This window comes from Chrysemys picta, chromosome 1, assembly GCF_011386835.1.
Source record: "Chrysemys picta bellii isolate R12L10 chromosome 1, ASM1138683v2, whole genome shotgun sequence".
Lineage (NCBI taxonomy): Eukaryota > Metazoa > Chordata > Testudines > Emydidae > Chrysemys > Chrysemys picta.
In genome coordinates, this window is record NC_088791.1 from 330,567,666 (window position 1) to 330,590,176 (window position 22,511).

At 40.7% G+C, this 22,511-nt stretch overlaps 1 protein-coding gene across 1 annotated transcript in view; it reads right to left on the minus strand.

Moving 5' to 3' along the window:
- Positions 1-391: 391 nt before the first annotated feature.
- The window catches only part of TYR (tyrosinase), a 71,712-nt gene continuing 49,592 nt past the window's right edge, over positions 392-22,511 (minus strand). The window contains exons 4-5 of the mRNA XM_005304066.4: positions 14,670-14,851; positions 392-824 (exon numbers count right to left, since the gene is read on the minus strand). Of these exons, the coding sequence (XP_005304123.2) occupies positions 601-824; positions 14,670-14,851 (406 nt within the window). The 3' untranslated portion in view covers positions 392-600. The remainder of the gene's footprint in view (positions 825-14,669; positions 14,852-22,511) is intronic.

Consider the following 22,511-nt stretch of genomic DNA (forward strand, 5'->3'; position numbering starts at 1 on the left):
TCAATCAAGGACAAACACATTATTACTGGAGGTGGAAGGGAAATAATTCTTCCTTAAAAGAAAAAATCTGTCTCCAGATTACTGACTCTAATCAGAAGCACAAGTATTATTCTCCCCTTAAATTAAAAGCAGCTGAACAACAGAGTATAATATCCCCAGTCTTGCAATCAGATATAGACAGATAACACTGGTCCCTGTCTGAAACCTGTGAATCTGCTCACATGGCTCTGGTTGCAGGATTGGGGCCTAAATTCAGAACAACATTAGAAAGTGCAAATAAAATAGCAGATGACCAAAAGCAGCAGCCATCAACCTGGGAAACAGTTTGGTTCCATGAGAGTTCTGTTTAATTAAGAATAGGGAATACCTGGTATATTTGCAGGATGCAAAGTAACGCACATTAGTTTTTATTAGGAAATGTTCTATGGGAAGATTTTGATAATACAGTACAGTATTGCATGTTACATGAGCAATGATATTCAGGACATTCCATACCCCTTAGGCAGTGCATCTCAGCAAGATATTCTGTAAACATGTACCAAACAATGCACGCTTGATTTAGTTAGCACCTTAACATCATTGCTGGATTACAGACGGCTTTTATAAATTTGACTGATAAGACAAATTGTGATCATCTTCACTTTCCATGAGTAAGGGCTGTGTTTCTGCCGTGCTTCCCCTTCTCTTCTTCCTACACCCCAGAACAATGAGTCCGGTGATCAGAGCAGTAATTATACCACCAACCACAGCTGCTCCGACCAACCACTGCCAGATCTGACGGGCTTGCTCCAGGTAGGGCATCAAAAAGTCCTGGAATGAGTCAACTGCAAAAAAATGACAAAACTCATTTTATGTAATGCACTGTCAATTTGTGGAAGCTAGCAGTTATATGATAGCTCATGCTGGAAGACTGAATAATAATAATAATGCTTTGTATTGCTGTAGTGCCTTTTATCTCAGAGTCACACAGTATTTTAAAATCTTTAATAAATTAAGTCTCTCCTCATTCAATGAGGGAGAGAAGTATTATCTATAACTTACAAATGGGAAAACTGAGGCACAAAACCTAGCAGCCCCTAAATGACTTCACCCAATGTCACATAGGAAATGGATGAAATTAAGAATAAAAGTAGTGCCAAAAATTTCAAATGTAGGTGCCTAAAGTTGTGGACATAGCTAACTCCATTAGTGAATCACTAGATAAGTGGCCTAACTTTCAGAGGTGATAAGGAGCCACAGATCCTAATAGCACTAATGTGAACTGCAGGTGTTAAATGTATCTGAAAACAAGGCCATTTACTTAGATGCCTAAATATGGATTTAGGTACCTCATTTTTGGCACCAGTTTTTGAAAACATTGATCTGGATCTCCCTTCCCTCCCCGCCCCCCTTCCCTGGCCATGTCTTAACCACTGGATAATTCTTCATCCTGAATCTGACCCTGCTTCTATAAGCTGTGCGGTACTTCTCAGTCTTTGCAGTAAAGCTGTGATTCTCAAATGCAAACAGGCTTATTCTGTCCTAGTTAGGAATCAACTCAGTCTGATTTCTCTTCAGTGATTATTTCAGTCCATTATCCCAAGGGCACCATGAGAGTCAAAGTTCTCAGTTTAGCTCTTCATTATGTAGCACTACAAATGTACACAAGACTCTGGAGTAGGAGACCAAACATGATACTGCTCACCCAATGGGGTTTATATTCTATGGGGTTGATTTTCCATTATCCTGTCTGTTTTGCAGGCATTTACATCTGAGGAAAGTGAGTGCACAGGGCTACCATGCTGGTTTGGTAATGTTTTTCACCTATTTTATACTCCCTTTGCACAGGTGTAAATGTCTACTCAAGGTGCCAGGTAGTGGAAAATGCATCCCTCAAGGTAAAGAATGAGGTGGAGTCCCTAAAGTCTGAGTTAGTTGCATTATCAGAGTGGACAAAGAGGCATTCTTTCTGAAACACCATGAGCCTGAGTCTGATCTTAGTTATACTGGTGAAAATCTAGAGTAACTCATTGACTTCACTGGTGTTGCACTCTGGATTTTCACTGGTTTAATTGATGTCAGAATCTGGTCACCCAACTCTAGTTATTTTCACTGGTGGGAACGAAGAGAATGAATCTGATGCAAAATTTATTCATCAGTTTTAATTACAGCTGAGAAAAATATTCAATGAAACCAGGCCAAACTTTAGATGAGCTCCTCATCCCCCTCTGGGCTCTTTATGCAGGATAAAAGGTCCAGAGTGGTATAAAGGGCTGTCAAAGCCATGTATCTGACTGGTTGAGGATTCTCCCAGGCCGGAATTGAAGACGACAACCATAAGTCTGTCCTCCAAAGACCTCCTCGTAAGCCCTGCCATAGGGGACTTGCCAGGGGCAAAGCTGGGGGCGGGAGAAGCATGTTGAAGGCAGAACTGCTGCAAACAGCACTTCAGAGATTCCTGGTGGAGCTGTGGTCTACAGGGGACCGCAACTTAGGCCCCCAGGCACTTCAGCCCCTGGTGCAACCCCAAAAATGGGAGGTGGTTTGCCATCCACTGAAGACTCCTGGGATCCATTTAAAGTAGACCCAAGATGGTCTGTGGTTTCCCTGGGAAAGTATGAACTTCTGCAATCTTGACTGACTTGTTTTGATGAAACCAAAATGTCAAAACCAAACTCTGTGGAAAAGGGCAGAAAAAGCCACATGAATCAATACTGGCATTAATGCTGGTGTGACTCCTTAGTGAAGCACAACTGGTGAATTACCAGTTATAACCACTTATAAGTTATGGGTGAGGAAAGCATAAACTGCTGGATGACTGTACACCTGTGCAGTAGGAAATTTGCTCAGATGTTTAGAAGTAAGGGTGTTGATAGTAAAAAGGCCGGGGAGTCAGTGCTGTTGGATATTAAATATGGAATACCCTCTCTATAGTTAAGGATTCCATTTTAAGTCTGAATTGGACCTCACCTAAGCCCTTAGCTATTTTCATTTTAAGCTTTGCATGTGTGGGATATGGCCAGCAGATTTTTAAAGATAATATCTGAGGTGACTTAGACAAGCTGTTCTGGAGAAATGAGGCTCAGAAAGCATAAATATTAATTATGCTTTGAACATCCTCGTAGCATTCTTGCCGCTTTTGTCCCCAAATCCCTTGTCCTAGAAAATTCAACTGAGGTTCACTCAAAGCACCCTTTTAGAAGGGAAAAGCAGTGCTGGGAAGCTGTATACAGGTGTATTCCAAATGGTCAATTGGTCTCTAGAGGAATTTCAAACACTCAATGACCACTGGGGACCAACACATTCATCTGAGAAAAAATAACAAGTCTCTCTAGCCCTTTTCTTATGAAGAGAGCCTCCAAAATGAAAACCAAATCAATCTCTAACATATCTATCCTCACAACACCCCTGTGATATAATCCCCATTTTACAGATGGGGAAACTCAAGCAGTGAAAGATTAAGTGACTTGCCCAAAGCCATGTAGGAAGTCAGTGGTAGAACAAGGAGTTAAACCCAGGTTTCTTGGATTCCTAAACAGCACCTTAACCACTAGACCACCTTCCATTACTAGAGTTTTCCCTGTGATGATCACATCAAAATGAACCCCCTCTACTGCTTGCTTGCTTGCTTGCTTGCTCTCTCTCTCTCTCTCTAGTGCAGGGTTGCCCTTAGGAACATTTTCTCCCAGCATGCCTTTATGGGACTAGTCCTTACACTCAGCAGAGCTAAGCAGCTACAACTCTAAAGGGGCCATTTTGGAGCTAGTTGTATTTTCCTCTCTTCTAGCTGGTAAGTACCTGTTTTATTTTCCCTTTCTTATAGTTGAGTAGATGGCACTTTCTCACAGTCACAGCTATTTTCCATAAAATACAGGGTTTGTTGCTGTTTTTTTTTTTTAAACTATCCTATCCATTTTATACCTGCCAATGTATGCGTTTCTTTTAGCTCCAACCTTAATTCTGAATTTCCTGGCTTCCAAATGGCTGGTTTTTGTTTGTTAATACTGTTACTCTAAAGTTTTCTTTTTACCCTTAAGTTTCTAACAATGGCTATTAGAGAGGCAAGGTGGGTGAGGTAATATATTTTATTCGGGCAGCTTCTGTTGGTGAGAGAGAGAAGCTTTTGAGCTACACAGAGAACATCAGGTCTGGGAAAGGTACTCAGAGTGCCACAGCTAAATACAAGGTGGAACAGATTGTTTAGCATAAATAGTGAATACATATTCTAAGAGACCGTTCAAGGTGAAGTAGCCAGTTAACACCTCGACAGTCATAGGACAAAAAAGGGAGGCTAGCGGGTTACAGATTGTTGTAATAAACCATAAATCCAGTACCTTTATTAAGTGAATGATTTTTAGTGTCTAGCAAAGTTATGAACTTAAGCTCCCAGGCAGTGGATGTGCTCTTTATCATTCCAATCACTTCCCTATGACCTTGTCTTGCTCATTTTTTTCCCCACCTGTTCGGCCACAGCATATCTGCACTGAAAATTTCTGGCCCATTGTGTCTCATATGTTTAGACAGTAAGCTACGTAGGGCAGGGCTGACTTGTTGTCATTCCACAATGGGGCCCTTATCCCAGTTTGGTGCATCTAAGAGTTACGGCAGTGCAAACAATAACTGGTATCAATACACTCTCTGGTACTTGACTCTAGTTCAATGATTTTTGTCTGAGAATAGGGAGAAAAGAAAAACCTAAAAGGGGTGATAAAATAGATGCTTTGTGGAAGGGTAACAGGAGGGAGCATAGTTCTTGAGCATTTTAACATACCTAAGGACTTATTTAAGAAGTATTAGAAGCTACTTATGCAATCGTCCTTATGAGTCTGGCTAATATGTAGAAAGAGTATGAGTGGCTTGCTAGGAAGTATAAAAATATGAACCCAATTTTTGAAAAAAATGTGAGATATTGAGGTCTTAGTCACAACTTATTCTAGATGAAGCCCTGCTTCTCTTATTTTTTTATTGGGCTCTTTCAATCCCTTCCCCATTTGTGTTATGCCTTTTGCTATAAGATTGTGAGTATAATGAGAACGGTGTTGTTTACATATATTGTCTTGGGGTTTTAGGTCTGTGTGTACTTGTGTGTGTTTACAAACACATCACAGAATCAGGAAATATTTCAGCTCCTTAAGTAAATTGGAGCAGGAAACTTACCAGGGAAATCTTGATACTGCCAAAATGGCACTGAAAATGAGCCTTGTTGCGCAGTCCTCCTTCCTGCAGAGTTTGACTGAAACAAAATATGTTCCTCCGTGGCTTCTTAAAACCTTACATTATGCTGCAACCATCTTTTGACTCCATCATTATCAATCTGGAGGACAAGGGCTCCTCATTTGTCAGCCTTAGCCTTGGGAAAATGTAATGTGGCACGGGAACAGATGGGGCTGCCGCATGATCTAACAGAGGGGAACTACTACTGTCTTCCATTTTACCACTGACTTAAACATAGTTAAGCATGTCTCTGCCCTGTTTTAACCTCAACCTGCACAGGATTTCTCTAACAAGCTAGAAGCCAGCAGCCACCTCCAGGCATCTACTGCCTGTTTTCAGTTTCCTTTGCCACAGAAAAGATCCACGCAATCGCTACCTTGAAGTTACCATGGCAACTCGGATACCAGAGCACGGAGTGTCCCCAGAGGCAGTGCTAGCCAACTGGGAGCCCTAAACAGGAATATTTTGCCCCCCTACACACAACACATACTACTAATAAATAGGGGGTCCCTTTGAGCTGCTCAAGCACCTAAGCAATTGCTTAGTCTGCTTATGCCTACTGGTGGCTCTGGCCCAGTGATCTGTAATGCACACCAGTAAAAATATGTTTGTTCCTGTACATGTATGTCTGCCAGTTAGAACCCCCCAGAATTCCAAAGACCCAGTTACCACAGTCAATTACTTTAATCCATAATACTGCCAGGTCAGAGAGCACGGCAAAAATGGACCCTCTGAAACACTCAGAGTAAAACTGGGTGATTAGGAAATGCCACTGAACTGAAAAATCCATTAAATAAATAAATGAATGAAGAAATAAATAGTTTGGGGTCCAACAGAACATTTTTTTGACCCCAAATGAAATACTTCATTTCAGTTTTGAGCATTTTTTTAACAGTTAAAAAAAATCTTTAAAATAAAATTAAAGGAATTTTCTGAATGCAAAGTCATTTTGAATAAAAAAAATCAAAATGTTTTGTTTGGAAAATGTCAAAATGAAACATTTAGATTTTGGATTTTTTTTTTTTCGGGTGGAGAAGGCTCCGACAGACAATTCAATGAAATCAACATAAATTCACAAAACATTTTGGTGTCGCTGAAGCTGAATTTTTCAACAAAAAAAGGTTTGGGTGAAAAATTTAACCCAGCTCTACTTGAGAGACACTTTGGTGAGTCAAATTCAGTTTAACTTATTTGTTTGTGTTTTAATTTAATAAACTTAAAAGAATGCTCATCCTAAATGCTAGGTGTCATTGTCATCGATTAAAAATGAACTCTTAATTAAGCTATTGCAAAACAAAAGAGCAGCCAATCCCCCCTCCTGACATCTAACCATCAGTTAACAATTACCAGCAAAATCTCCCAATCCCTCAGTTTTCCAGAGACAAATTAAAATAATAACCCCAGCACAGTCCCCACATTCAATTTCTTAACTGCCTATTTTTAAAAACAAACAACCCTGCAATCATTCAATGTGTCTCCGTTGCATTCATGGAACTATATGGACTCTCTCTGGTGGCTGCTAGGAGTGGTAGAAGAAACACTCCCAGGGCCGGCTCAAGGGTTTTGGCCGCCCCAAGCAGCCAAAACAAACAAACAAACAAAAAAAGCCGCGATTGCGATCTGCCCTGAAGACTCCTATTCCCCAAAACAACGAGGAGTACTTGTGGCACTTAGGAGAAGTACTCCTCGTTGTTTTTGCTGATACAGACTAACCTGGCTACCACTCTGACTCCTATTCCCAGTGGCTGGTCTAGCACAGTGCTTCCTGGAGATTTTGCCAGGGTAGTGTTGCCCTGAAAAATAGGCCGGTGCACTATTGGTACAATAGAACACTAATAAAGAACAAATCCACCTTTAAATTTAGAAGTCCTTTTAGTGGTACACAGCTGTAACAAACCTGTTGGGACTTGGAGGATGGAGCACAGGTTGCAGGAGAGAAGAGTTTGGAGGAAGCACCAGAAAGTTAGTCAGTGTGCACATGATTAGGATGCTAGTTCAATTGCAGCAGCTCTGTAAATAGTTCTCTTAATAAAGAGTGTGTTTAGTTTGATAAAAATAGTCATTTTGTGTTATTACTTGGTATGTGATGTATGATACAACAGACTTGTAAACATTTCTTCTACCAATCTGGGTCTAGGATAAGACCATTTCAGGGTTAATTTTGGACACATCAAAAACAAAATTCAGCTGCCTAGCAAAAGGGAAAAAACAAAAGCCATTGAATCATTTATTCATTCACATACACCCCAGGATATATTGGCAATGACTTGCTGCTTCCTGTCACATGCATTTCTATCGCCTTATCCAGTTAGCTATTTGACACCAAGTTTAAAAGCAATATTTGAGACCACAAAGAAATTGTATGCATCTAGCTCAGCCTTGCAAAATTCTGCTTCCCCAGGGTGAGTCATTGTTTGTGTTTGTTTGTTTGTTTTTTCTTGATGGACAAAGAAAACGTCAGTCGGATTTTAATCACCATTAGTTATGAGGGGGAAAAGGCCAAGAAAGAAATTTTTTTTGTTTTTTTTGTTTTTTTTATTTAGCCAGATTCTTGTTTGCTTAGTCCACTTTGCACTGTGTAATCATGGCTGTAGAGATGGTCAGTGGAGAATTCCTACTGTGCAAGGGACATTTTGGGGGCAGGGCATTGCTGAGGGGGTAGAGCATCATGGTGCTTGATCATCCATTGTGGAAATTAGAGTGGCTCCCTTGAAGTTCTAACTTGTGTCAAAACTGGGCAGATTAGGGAGCCATGACTGGGTCCCTGGCAGGCCTCCTCTCACTCTGCTTGGCAGCAGATGAGAATCAGTTCCTGTGTGTGTAGGCTGGCAAAAAGTTTTATGATTATTTTTAAAGGCTGAAGCTGGGAAGAGCCTTCTACCTCTCTCTGCAAAATCACATTGCAGTAGGTTCCAATCCACACACCTACCACTGACGACACACGCATATAAAATGGTTACTGACAAAAATGGGTTACTTTTGTATCTTTAAGTGATATCAATCAAATGTTCCCCGATGTATCTATAGCACAATATAGCATGTTTTCTTCTGATTTACCCAAAGTTAACAATTACATTGACAAAGTTGCTCTTTAACAGCTTGCTCCCCTTTACTCCAAGAAAGAAGGCTGGCCACAGCTATACAATATCTAATGTGCTCCAGTTATATATTTTTTTAATTTGTTCCTGGCTTCCCAAATGATAGTTGCCTGCTACAAAAGGACGTGCAAGTAAGGAGAGGTGCTGACTTTTTAAAATCCATATTTCCTGTTATCAGTTAAACAGCTTTAGCTAACATCCAAACTTTCCACTCCTATTCTCTTCTCTCCAAGGCTCATTTTTAACATTGGTTTCCTCCTCCTTTTCCAATTAACCTTATTTTTCACTTTCCAGAGCCTGAGGAAATTCCCATGATTGAATCACTGTCTTTTCTTTTCTTTTCTTTTCTTTTCTTTTCTTTTCTTTTCTTTTCTTTTCTTTTCTTTTCTTTTCTAACTTGATAGTCTAATTCTTTTTTTCAGTCATGCAGTTTAGGGATTTAAAGAGGCCATTTAACATGCACTGTTGATTTTAATTACATACTATCATCCAGGCATCTGCATTTTATCTCACCTAGCTGTTGCTATTTTATTGTCAGCTCTCCAATTCCAAACTGAGCCCTTTCTATTCTAGCCATAGTGTATGCTGCTGAATACCTCAAAGATGGAAAGGGTCATCAAGGTCTCTTGAAGTTGGCACGGGTCTGTCTGTGTGCTACTATGCTGCTGGTCAATTTGCCATCACAGGATACTTTTGAGTGGAGATGACAAAGTTCAATTCTGGAGATGGACTTCCCCAAAGTCATGGGTGTCAGCAGTCTTGTCTCTTTAAGAACACCTCAGACTAGGCCTTCAGGAGCACACTCAATATCCACCAAACTGCAAAGCTGCACTGCACGCCGATTTAGCATCCGTGATGCTGGTAGGCCAGATACCAGCTCTTGCCAAGAACTAACAAACTCATAGCTGGAGACCAGACCAGTTCACCTCTGTGTTAGTTTTGCTCAAAATAGGCATTAGTCTTATAGGAATGTATTTAGTGTTTAGACTCTGTGGAATGCTTGTAAATTGCTGCATGTGTTAATCTCACTTGTACTGTCCCTATTCCATGCCACAAGAAAACATGTAAGTTTTGCTTTATAACTTTGAAAATGTTTTCTCTGAACTTCTGAACCCAGGCACGGGAATCACAATTCCCTTTTCCTAGTTAATAAACTTTTAGATAGTTTATTACAACATTGGCTACAGGTGTTATCTTTGTTGTAAGATCCAAGGTACCAAGTGATCTGGGGTAAGTGACTGGTCTCTTGGAACTACAAGCAACCTGAATGTGGTGCGATTTTTGGTGTGAGTGACCATTTATCACTAAGTCAAGTTTGCGTGGGCGGCAAGATAGACTGGAGAGTCTAAGGGGACTGTCTGTGAGTCCATGGTAAGACTCTTATAGTGATCCAGGAGTTCACATTTGTTACCGGCTTGGTGAAATCTAATTATCGACCACACCACCAGTTTTGGGTGTCTGCCCTGTTTGTGGTAGTCTGCCCTGAGGTAGGAACTCACAGCTGTAAGCCACTCCAGACAGTATCCGTACACCATTTTAATCACACTGCCATTACCTTTTACTCTGCCTGCAGCCCAGCATCACCTGCACCTCTCTTCACCTTAGGGTGACCAGATACCCTGATTTTATAGGGACAGTCCTGATATTTCAGGGCTTTGTCTTATATATGCGCCTTTTACCCCCACACACACCTCCTGTCCCAATTTTCCACACTTGCTATCTGGTCACCCTACTTCACCTGTATCTGTTGAAGTTACAGCATCAAACACCTTAGTCAAGTATTTCAAAAATGGAAACTTGTAGTTAGGCTCCTAGGTTTATATTTAGGTATCTGCCTGACTCTTCAAAAGTGTGACTCAGCCAGCAGCACCTAGTGAGGTCACCAAATATCTCCCACTGAGAATAAGGGGAGCTGTTGGGTGAAAGTTGGGTATGTGTCTAAAAATGGATTCAGGAGTTAGCTTTAAGGAATTATTTCTGGAAATAACTTGGCCTGGGCTTCAAACACTAGTACTCAGCCTCCTGTTTGTACTATAATAATACATATTATGGCAGGCATCACCAGGTGGTGCTGTTACAGTCTTCCGAGTCTTTTATTAGCATACAAGCAAATGTTCAGTCTTGGGAAGATAAGCTGTGTGGTGGCGTAAATTTTACAGGCAAGTCTCATCTTACCTTTGCGCAGTTGGCAAAAACAAAACAAACAAAAAAAGAGAGAAAAATAACAATTTAAATACTGTACCTTTAGTGCGGGCGATTCCGCCCACCATTACACTCAATGTAATGTTGAGTATATGCAATTTTCGCTTTACGTGCTGACAGCGGAACGTAACCCCAGCGTAAGATGATACTCGCCTGTATTATGCAAGGTGAGTGGGATAGTGGGCTCTCTGCCTCAGCCTGAGTTAATTCTTGGGGCAGAGTTGGTTCCTGGGACTGGGCTAAAACTTCAAAAACAGACTCCAACAAGAGACTGCTGAGCTGGAATTGATATGCAAACTAGACACAATCAACTCCGGTTTGAATAAGGACTGGGAATGGCTGAGCCATTACAAACATTGAATCTATCTCCCCTTGTAAGTATGCTCACACTTCTTATCAAACTGTCTGTACTGGGCTAGCTTGATTATCACTTCAAAAGTTTTTTTTCTCTTAATTAATTGGCCTCTCAGAGTTGGTAAGACAACTCCCACCTGTTTATGCTCTCTGTATGTGTGTATATATATCTCCTCCATATATGTTCCATTCTATATGCATCCGAAGAAATGGGCTGTAGTCCACGAAAACTTATGCTCTAATAAATTTGTTAGTCTCTAAGGTGCCACAAGTACTCCTGTTCTTCTTTTTGCGGATACAGACTAACACGGCTGCAACCCTGTTTCCCCGAAAATAAGACAGTGTCTTATATTAATTTTTGCTCCCAAAGATGCGCTAGGTCTTATTTTCAGGGGATGTCTTATTTTTCAGAAATGAAAAATGCCTTATTATCGGTGGATGCCTTATTATCGGGGAGGTCTTATTATCGGGGGGATGCCTTATATTACAACGAGAGGCAAAACTGTAAGTAGGCCTTATTTTCGGAGGATGTCTTATTTTCGGGGAAACAGGGTACTCTGAAACCTGTCATATTTGCATTGTAATTCATGAAAGAAGGGATTACTCTTTGCGATCACCTCTGTTCCAGGAGTGGTGCATGTGTCTAAATAAGACACTCTGAATATATGCAGACTCCACCTTATTGATTTCTTCTCCACTGGGAAGCTAGCCTGCAAGACTCCAGACATCTGCTACTACTCAGCAGAAGTGCAGCAATATAATTCCTGTCCTTGACTGACCCTTTCTCACTGGGTCCCTTTCCATCTTTATATGTCTCCTACCTCCCTGCTCATGTTCTATCTATAATCACAATTAGTCACTTCATTTCAACATCTCAACTGAATCTCTGCTATTGTCACATCACGCCTTTCCTCCATCTGCTTTGAAATAAAACTTTTATTTGACCATTCCTCATTCTCCTTATTCCTGTCCCATTGCCCATCCTCCTACTCATCAGCAAGGTTCTGCATAAGCTTCTATCTCTTCTCAGACCATGATCTATGAGACAATCGTCACTGCTATTTTTTTTTTTTGGCATTGTACCTTTTCACTGTACCTTCCATGCAAATCAACCGTAGCTCCTTGCCTTTGATCACAGAGTCCTCTTTTCTAGTCCTTCTTGATCACGTTGCAGCATTTTGGTGTCTTGTAGCATATGAGCTCAAACAAGAAGCCAGCACTTGTCTCTCTGAGGCTATGTCTACTCTTCAAGTTGGAAACTCAAATAGACATACCTGCACTAGCTCTGATAGTGTGCTAAAAATAGAAGTGTTGCTGTGGCAGGGTGAGTGGCAGGAGGGCCTAGCCATCCTCAGTATAATTCTATCCGAGTCACTAGGTACGTACTTGGGCAGCTGGCATCTCTGTCACTTGTGCCACTGTGGCTCTGCTTCTATTTTTAGCACGCGAGCGCGATCAGAGCTAGCATGGGTATGTCTCCTCAAGCTGGAAATTATGCTTCCAGTTCAAAGTGTAGCTATATCCTTACTGTGAATCCAATACTTCTAACTAGGGAAAAGCCCAACTCCAAACACTCAAACCCACCTGAATCTTTGGATATCCAGAATCTGAATGTTGTTTCTCTGGCCCATTTTTAATTTTGAACCAATTATTTCTTTCTAATAAAGAATGACAACTTAGGCTCCAGCCCTGCAAATGGGACTGAAGAGGAACTTGAGTGGCACATAGACATTGTGCAGGTTCTCTGTACAGGTATGAATTTCACCCTTACTGCTGATCTTTCAGCAGAAATAAAGAACCATCTTAACCCACCCTTCTGCAAAGCAACTAGAAAGGACAGATTTGATTTTGTCTGCAGTGTAGTTGTAGCTGTGTCAGTCCCAGGATATTAGAGAGACAAGGTCACTGCGGTGGTAATATCTTTTATTGGACCAACTTCTGTTGGTGAAAGAGACATGCTTTCTAGCCAAACAGAGCTCTTGAAAAAGAGGTCTCTCTCAACAGAAGTTGGACCAATAAAATATATTACCTCACCCACCTTGTCTCTCTAATATTAAATTTAATCACTTTTAGTTCTTTTTTTATATCAGATTCCTCCTGTCTGATTTCCTGTATACTTCTGCAATGCTAATGTGTTCTGCAGTGTTTTGAACTTTCCCAATATTTGCCATTTTTTCTTAAAGCCCCAGCATTAAGTAATTGATGTGAAAATCACAGTTTTCATTTAAAAATAAATGAAAGTTTCTAGTTCAAGAGAAAAGCTTGAAAACACGAATCCTAAAGATTCAGAAACTAGAATACAAAATAAGCCCCAAATGTGTCACTTAAAAAAAAAATTCTCAAGAATGGTTTAAAAAAAATCATAGGAGAAACACTGATTCCTGCTTATGCTGTAGTTCTAAAATGGTCATCAGATTAGCTAGGGCAACGAAACTTGAAATAATCAGCCATAAAAATAAGCTTTCGGGGTAGCAATGAATCACAAGCTGCTAGACTGTGTTTAACAAAAGAATTGAATGAGCAGGCTGAACACTATTTTGGAGCAGTTTACTAAGCATGCAGAAGTCAGACCCTGTCATGAGGAAGCAAAATCTTTCCGAGGGCCAGAGCTGCCTGAAAGTACTGTAGTATTGTTCAGACAGAGTAAAAAAAGCTATTAGGGTAAACGTTAGTCTTGCTAAAATGTCTCTGCTGCCTTTGATATATGATTACTGGACTCTTGGCTGCCGATTGCGTTTGCAACTGAACAGACACATTCACAAAAGGTTGCACAGTTCCTTGATCTCATTCATTTCTTAAGACTTTTATAAAGTATCGATCTTCTAGCTGTACCTTGTGTCCCAGGTGTGAGTCCCTGATTCAAATGCCCCTCAACATTGGTCTAATCATCCCAGTGGCCTATGGTAATCACCGAACTTAAGTCCATGATTTGAATGCTCCTCAGCTCTGGGGAAAGTTTAGGTCTCGAACAAAATTTGTCCTTTATCTTAGTGCATGCAGTTCTTATTGAAGCCTACACTGCTAAATGGCTCCATCCTACATATCAATACTATTTCTAAACAATGCACATTTAATCTATTTTAAGTAATAATAAAGACCCTCATGCAGCCCTTTAGTTGCATTCTGTAAAAATGACACTGCATATCTCATGGTGAAATTCACCCCTGTGCAAAGAGGCAGTACAAAGCTTATGAATCACTTAAGTCCTACTTAAGCTTTATTTTGAGGACTTAAATAGTTCATTGGCCGTTTGCTGGGGTGAAGTTAATCCTCGATAATTAAGATAACAGATTTATTAAGTTTTCAAGTATAAAAGGTGGTTTTCCAGCTCCGGTCCTGAAACCTGAGCCTAGGATCTGAAACTCCATCCAGGTTCTGTGTCTCTTGCAATTATCACCACTAATAAAGAATCTGCAGGACAGATCCTGCCCTCAGTTAAGCAGTTACATGGGGCCAGATCCTTGGCTTGTGTAAATTTACACCAGGCCTGCGGCCTTTGTATTAGGCCCTCAGTGAAACCTGACTTAGTCCTGCTGTACTCATTGGGTTTGCACTGGTATAGCTGAAAGCAAAATATGGCCCTGCCTTTGGAGATTTTTTAATAATTCTGTTGATAATTACAGTCTCCCATAGCTGCCTGTGTTGGCTGTGCAGTACTGACAGACGACAAACTTCCTTTGGTCACTAAACCAACCAGATATGACTTTGAATACTCTCACTGAATAAATCTGATTAAGAAGGCACCTTTTGAACTCAGTCTCTTCACAGATATATGCTATATAAAAGTGGCAGATTCAGAATTCGCTTATCACTAAACATTACCTGGGTCTGCTAGATATTCATAATCATATCCCAACTCCCTTGATGGGGTAAAAAATTCTCCATTTCTGTAGAGAGGAATAAATGGGACCATGTAATTTTCACGATTGTGGCCAATGGGTGCATTGGCTGCTGGGTAAACTTCTCGCAGAGGTCTGTGTCTTCTAAGCCATTGTTCAAAAATACTGTAGAAGAAAGAGAATGTGGATTAATACTGTAAATAGACAACAATGCTCCTCTTTGCAACAACAGGGAAACTCAGAGGGCCTGATTCGCTACCCTGATCCCTGAGGAGTGATTAATACCTGTCCAAAGTGAATTTGGGGGTATGTGTAAAACGCTATCAAATCAGCATGCTGGCATTTTACGCCTACCAGGTTCTCAGCACAGCTGTAAGTGCTGCACAAAGTGCAAGCCAGTGAAGGCTCAGGCTTGGTATCTGCAATGCTGTGCAGATACTGGTTATGTTTTATAATTCGGTGACTGTAATTTATGCAGCAATTCTAGTGTAATTACACTGTGGTTGTGCTTTCGGATAGTTAATTTCTACTAATTCACATAACCAGAATGTTAACTATGGGACTGAGTTAAGTGTATTACTGTCCCTTTGATTTCATACTTAATATGTGTGCTCTTTAGAATCTAGGCACATTGTAATCCGTCTAAGCATTCATTTAGTATAGCAGGGTGGTAGCACTATAGTTAAGGTTGAGACTAGCTTACTCTTGAACAACTGATTTCTCCAAGGTTGTCTAAAATCCACATGCTTATTTAGATTGTCTTGAAAACTGCTGGGCGTCGTGATGGCTTGGGGCAGTGTTAGTGGTCCAAATTGGAGGTGGTTTGAACAAGGTGGTTTGACATACAGCCCCTCCCCGCTCAAAATCAGGTGATATCAAAATGTCATGGTTCTTAAAGCTCAGGGCGACGTGCTGTGGCCACTGAACCCGAACAGCAGCACTGTACTGTGAGTTGGAGTCCTGGTAGCTTTCTGAGAATGTATTGTGCATATTTATTGCTCAGTTCTGTAGGAGCTCCTTCTGGAGATTATGCTCCGGGAACAAAGTTTCTGGCTTATGAGCTGATATTTCAAAGCGCTCTGATATTCACATGCATGCTCAGATTTTACTTAAGAAGTATCATCTAGGAAAATGACATTAAATAAATAGAGGGAGGACAAAAGTTTGTTGACAAAGTTGACAAAAGTTCTATTCTAAGGACGGGGGTAAGGTTGACATTGTTTGATACAGTGCCAGGATACAGACACAGAGCGGTAACTTAAGTTTATCACGAAAAATAAACACTGACACCATTTTCACCATTACCCATCTTATCTACACAAACCAAAAGCTTTACCAAAATCAAGATATACCACATCTACCACTTCCCCCCATCCACCAGGCTTGTTTCTGTGTGAAAGAAAGCTAACATGTTGGTTTGACATGATTTGTTTTTGACAAATCCATGCTGACTGTTACTTATCACATTATTATCTTCTAGATGTTTGCAAATTAATTGATTGATTAATTATTTGCTCCATTATCTTTCCAGATACAGAAGTTAAGCTGACTGGTCTGTAATTCCCTGGATTGTCTTTATTTCCCTTTTTATAGATGGGCACTATATTTGGCCTTTTCCAATCTTCTGGAATCTCTCCCGTCTTCCATGACTTTTCGAAGATAATCGCTAATGCCTCAGATATCTTCTCAGTCAGCTCCCTGAGTATTCTAGGATGCATTTCATCAGGCCCTAGTGACTTGAAGACATCTAATTTGTCCAAGTAATTTTTAACTCGTTCTTTCTCTATTTTAGCTTCTTCCGATCCTACCTCATTTTCACTGGCATTCACTACTTTAGACATCCAATCGCTACCATCCTTCTTGGTGAAAAGTGAAACAAAGAAGTCATTAAGCACCTCTGCCATTTCCACATTTTCTGTTGTTATTCCCCCCCCACCCCCGCATTGAGTAATGTGCTTACCTTGTCCTTGGTCTTCCTCTTCTAATGTATTTGTAGAAAGTTTTCTTGTTACCCTTTGTCTCTAGCTAGTTTGATCTCGTTTTGTGCCTTGGCATTTCTAATTTTGTCCCTACATATTTTCAATATGTTAGGTTTTGTGTCTGAAATCCCTGTCCTGATCTCCAGGTGCCTACACTGCAATAATCTCATCACACAAGGGGAAATTCACACATTAGCAGCATGCTCATGGACGGCTCAGGAATCTCCTTGAATGGGGAAGGGAGTGATCAGATACAAGGGATAGCCTGTCCACCCACTACATATGGGAGAGGAGGGCTCCATGCTGGCTTAGAAACTGCTGTTGCAGAGGCAAACTTTGGGGACAAGCTAGGGGCGGGATCAGGGATTCAGAGGTTGGAACCACCAGGAAGGTGCAAGACAGAGCTGTGAGTCACACTTCAATCCAGCTACAGTGACTGGTGAGGGGCTGTGGAGAATGCTCCATGCCCTGGCCATTAGTTGGGGGATGTATATTTCTACCATAGGTAATCTAATCTTTATCAGTTCAGGGAAAGGGTTTCTCCAGACTACCCCAACAGCTGAACTCGGCACTAACATGTCTATAAGCTATACAAGGATTCTGCATGCAAGTTGCACCTTTCATCATCGGAGAAAAATGGCTGACTCTAATTCAGAAACATCCTGCTTATGCCAGCAAATGAAAGCTCTTTCCCAACCAGGCAGAACTAGGACCAGAACCTCAGTTCTTTTTTAGGACCAAACAATTTAATAGATGAAAGAGTTGCTGTGTTCATCCACCTTGTCAACCCCCCAAAATGAAGGTATTAATCTTGATTAAATTCTTCATTTGTGGCTCTCATCTTTTTAGCTAATTTCATCAGCCTTGTCTAGAAGAACTCTCTTGTCAGAATAATAATGCTCAGCTGAGGCAATCAGATTTGAAATAATTGTTCAATTTTGTCAAACTTTAACTTCTATTTAAACAAAAAAAGGAAGTTGGAATAGAAACTCTGATCAGCTTAAACTTCCAGAAAACAGTTTGCAACATAAAGAGGTTCAGTGACCACTAAATAAACGTGCAAAACCAAACAGGATGGATGGTTCTGTGATTAGAACACTAGACTAGGGCTTGGGAGACCTTGGGTACATGACTTAGTCTCTGTGTCTCAGTTCTCCATCTGTGAAATGGGATAATAGTACTTCTCTGTCTAATAGAGAAATTGTGAGGTGCTCATATACATATGGTACTGGAAACCATAGCAGTATCTTTAGACAGAAGTAGGAACTAAGACCAGGATTTTCGAAGGTGGGTGATGCTGTGGCTGTCTCAACTTATGGGTGCCTTAATTTTTGAATGCTCAGCCTGGGATGCCTTATGGGTTTCTGAGCACCTTGGTTCTGAACATCCAGCCTTTGTAAGGTGTCTTGAGTTCAGAACCTAAATTGCGAGTCACTGGAAAACCTTGCTCTAACCAATATGCAGTTTCACAAACTAAAAGGGAGATTTTTCAAAGGCACAACAACCGGCCAAACAATGCTTATGCCTTTGAATATTATTATTTGTATTATGGTAGCACCTTAGAGCCCTAATCATGGACTCCATTGTGTTAGGCACAGAACAAAAAGGTGGTCCCTGCCCCAAGGAGAGATCTACCACCAAATCAATACACCACACTTGCATTTTGCCTTTGTTGACAGAATCTGGTCTCTTATATAGTGTAACCAGCGACAATGTGGGCTAGTAGGTACAGCAGGGAACTGAGAGTGGGGAGACCTGACTTCTGTTTCCTGGCTATGCTAATGACTTGTTGCATGACCTTGAGGAAATCACCACACCATGTCACCATGCCTCATTAAAATGATTTAAGATTCTCCAATGATCGGTGCTATATATGTGCAATGTGTTATTACTGTAGCAAAATAACTGAATTCATAAACAGACATTTAGTACCATTTTAATAATATTAGGAAAAAAACTTTCTAATTATAAAGGTAAATAAGTTCTGGCATAGGCTTCCTAGGGAGGTTGTGAAATCCCCATCACTGGAGGTGTTAAGAACATGTTGGACAAACACTTGTCAGGGATGGTCCAAGTTTATTTGATCCTGCCTCAGTGCAGGGCTGGACTTGATGACGTCGCAAGGTCCCTTCTAGCTTTACATTTCTAAGATCCTATTCTGAACTTCGCCACAGACCTGCTCTGTGAATTTCAGCAAGGTCACTTAACATCCAGGTGCCTCAGCATCACCAGGTGAAAAGGGATGGTAAATGATTCCCCAAGATGAAAGGTAATGAAGACTCCCACTAGGCTGACACTTCAATTGTTTGAATTTTCATGCATGATTGTGTTCTGTTGAAATGTACTTTGCTTTTGCAAAGAGCTTTGAGACGGTGAGTTGTAAGGGGCAGACCTTTCCCGTACAAAGAAAATTAAACCCATCCATAAAAAGCAGGAATATAACATTTTCCTGTGATTACATATCAGATGGATTTGAATCTTTTCCTTGTAGCACTGTCCAATACATACCAGATTATAGAAAAATAACTGAAATGAGCCTTAGTGGAAAATTAATTTTAAGAAGGTTGGTTTAGGGGTTCGGGGGCAGGGGGAGGAGGAAGGCGAGTCATTTGATGGTGATTAAAAAAAAAAAAAGCCACCAAAAAAAATTGCTGGATATGTATTGTTCCATGAATAATATATGCAGCACAGATTATGGCTAATGAAGCAATGATTCAAGAAAATGAATAAGCGTATGATAAAAATAGTCACATTTGCTGCCAGTGAGAAAGATAAAAGATAGCATAAACTGCATTGCTGCATGTAATTCCATTATGGTGTTAAATAATGGGCTTTCCTAGAACATGTTGTGCACAAGAACATGTTGTGTACAAGGAGAGAATCTTAAAACCTGGAACAAGTGATGTAGAATAACTGGAGAAGTTATTTCCCTTGTAAGTCCTCCGCTGTGGTGCATTCTCTGTTACTGGACATTTTAAAATCACGGCTAGATGTTTTTCTAAAAGACATGCTGTAGTTCAAGCACAGTTATTGGACTTGAAGCAGGAAGTCGTTCAGGGAAGTCCTATGGCCAGTGTTATGCAGGAGGTGAGACTAGATCAATAATTTTCAACCTTTTTTCATTTGTGGACCCCTAAAAATTTTTGAATGGAGGTGCGGACCCCTTTGGAAATTCCAACTGTGGTTCGTGGACTCCTACCATAGAAATCTTAGGGCTTGTCTTCACTACTTGGGTAAGTCAACCTAAGTTAGGCTACTCCAGCTATGTGAATAATGTAGCTTAGGTAAGTAGAAGTAGCTTAGGTTGTCTTACCCGGGTGTCTTCACTGTGCAGCGTCAACAGGAGACATTCTTCAGTCGACTTACTCTTCTTGGAGAGGTGTAGTACTGGAGTTGACTGGAGAGCGCTCTGCCATCCATTAGTGGGTGTTCACTAGACCTGCTAAATCAACCCCTGCTGCATCGATTGCAACAGTGTCGATCTCCCCGTAGTGAAGACCAGCCCTTAGACTGAAAACTGGCTGAACAGAAATAAACTATAAATATTGCATGAGCTCAGCACAGCATTTGACACAGCATGAGAAAGGGTGTTAAATGCAGGTTTCTATGGTAAAGACAACACTTCTATGTTTTGACCTGTAGATGGGGGTATTCACATACTTTTGTTCAGAAAAATGGAATGCCTTTTCTGGAATCTGAAACTTTATTTTCATGGTCACCTTGTGTGGACCCCTTAGACATAGTCTGCAGAACACCCGACTGAAAACCACTGGTCTAGATAATCACAATCATCCTTTCTGGCTTTCAAATCTACAAGAGATTCACCTCTCAACAGTTTTACATCAATGTTACACCACAAACATACTGTAGGTTTTGCATTTAGTAAAATGGATCTAGCAAGAATGGTGTATTTTCCTCTGGAATTTACAACTTTTATTCTTTCTAAAAGGGAAAGAAAAAGGAAAACAAATGGAGGGAGAATTTAACTACAGTCCAGTTCTGGCACGCATTGTGTCATGCAGTGGTCCCCATTTACATAGTTAGCGCTTGTCATCAGATACTATAAAGTCACCACAGGTATTTCTTATTCTTAACGGTATATTTACTCTGCAATCAGAGGTGTGATTGCATATCTGAGTGGGCTATAATGGCAGAGAGAAAGGAGAGTCAGGGCAAAACTGGGAGGAAAGATCAAACCAGTATCTTAGATGCCTATATACAAATGCAAGAAGTATGGGTAATAAGCAGGAAGAACTGGAAGTGCTAATAAATAAATACAACTATGACATTGTTGGCATCACTGAAACTTGGTGGGATAATACACATGATTGGAATGTTGGTGTGGATGGGTACAGCTTGCTCAGAAAGGACAGACAGGGAAAAGGGAGGAGGTGTTGCCTTATATATTAAAAATGTACACACTTGGACTGAGGTGGAGATGGACATAGGAGACGGAAGTGTTGAGAGTCTCTGGGTTAGGCTAAAAGGGGTAAAAAACAAGGGAGATGTCATGCTAGGAGTCTACTACAGGCCACCTAACCAGGTGGAAGAGGTGGATGAGGCTTTTTTTTAAACAACTAACAAAATCATCCAAAGCCCAAGATTTGGTGGTGATGGGGGACTTCAACTATCCAAATATATGTTGGGAAAATAACACAGCGGGGCACAGACTATCTAACAAATTCTTGGACTGCATTGCAGACAACTTTTTATTTCAGAAGGTTGAAAAAACTACTAGGGGGAAGCTGTTCTAGACTTGATTTTAACAAATAGAGAGGAACTCGTTGAGAATTTGAAAGTAGAAGGCAGCCTGGGTGAAAGTGATCATGAAATCATAGAGTTTGCAATTCTAAGGAAAGGTAGAAGGGAGTACAGCAAAATAGAGACAATGGATTTCAGGAAGGCAGATTTTGGTAAGCTCAGAGAGCTGATAGGTAAGGTCCCATGGGAATCAAGACTGGGGGGAAAAACAACTGAGGAGAGTTGGCAGTTTTTCAAAGGGACACTGTTAAGGGCCCAAAAGCAAGCTATTTCACTGGTTAGGAAAGATAGAAAATGTGGCAAAAGACCACCTTGGCTTAACCACGAGATCTTGCATGATCTAAAAAATAAAAAGGAGTCATATAAAAAATGGAAACTAGGACAGATTACAAAGGATGAATATAGGCAAACAACACAGGAATGCGGGGGCAAGATTAGAAAGGCAAAGGCACAAAATGAGCTCAAACTAGCTACAGGAATAAGGGGAAACAAGAAGACTTTTTATCAATACATTAGAAGCAAGAGGAAGACCAAAGAGAGGGTAGGCCCACTGCTCAGTGAAGAGGGAGAAACAGTAACAGGAAACTTGGAAATGGCAGAGATGCTTAATGACTTCTTTGATTCGGTCTTCATCGAGAAGTCTGAAGGAATGCCTAACATAGTGAATGCTAATGGGAAGGGGGTAGGTTTAGCAGATAAAATAAAAAAAGAACAAGTTAAAAATCACTTAAGAAAATTAGATGCCTGCAAGTCACCAGGGCCAGATGAAATGCATCCTAGAATACTCAAGGAGCTAATAGAGGAGGTATCTGAGCCTCTAGCTATTATCTTTGGAAAATCATGGGAGACGGGAGAGATTCCAGAAGACTGGAAAAGGGCAAATATAGTGCCCATCTATAAAAAGGGAAATAAAAACAACCCAGGCAACTACAGACCAGTTAGTTTAACTTCTGTGCCAGGGAAGATAATGGAGCAAGTAATTAAGGAAATCATCTGCAAACACTTGGAAGGTGATAAGGTGATAGAGAACAGCCAGCATGGATTTGTAAAGAACAAATCGTGTCAAACCAATCTGATAGCTTTCT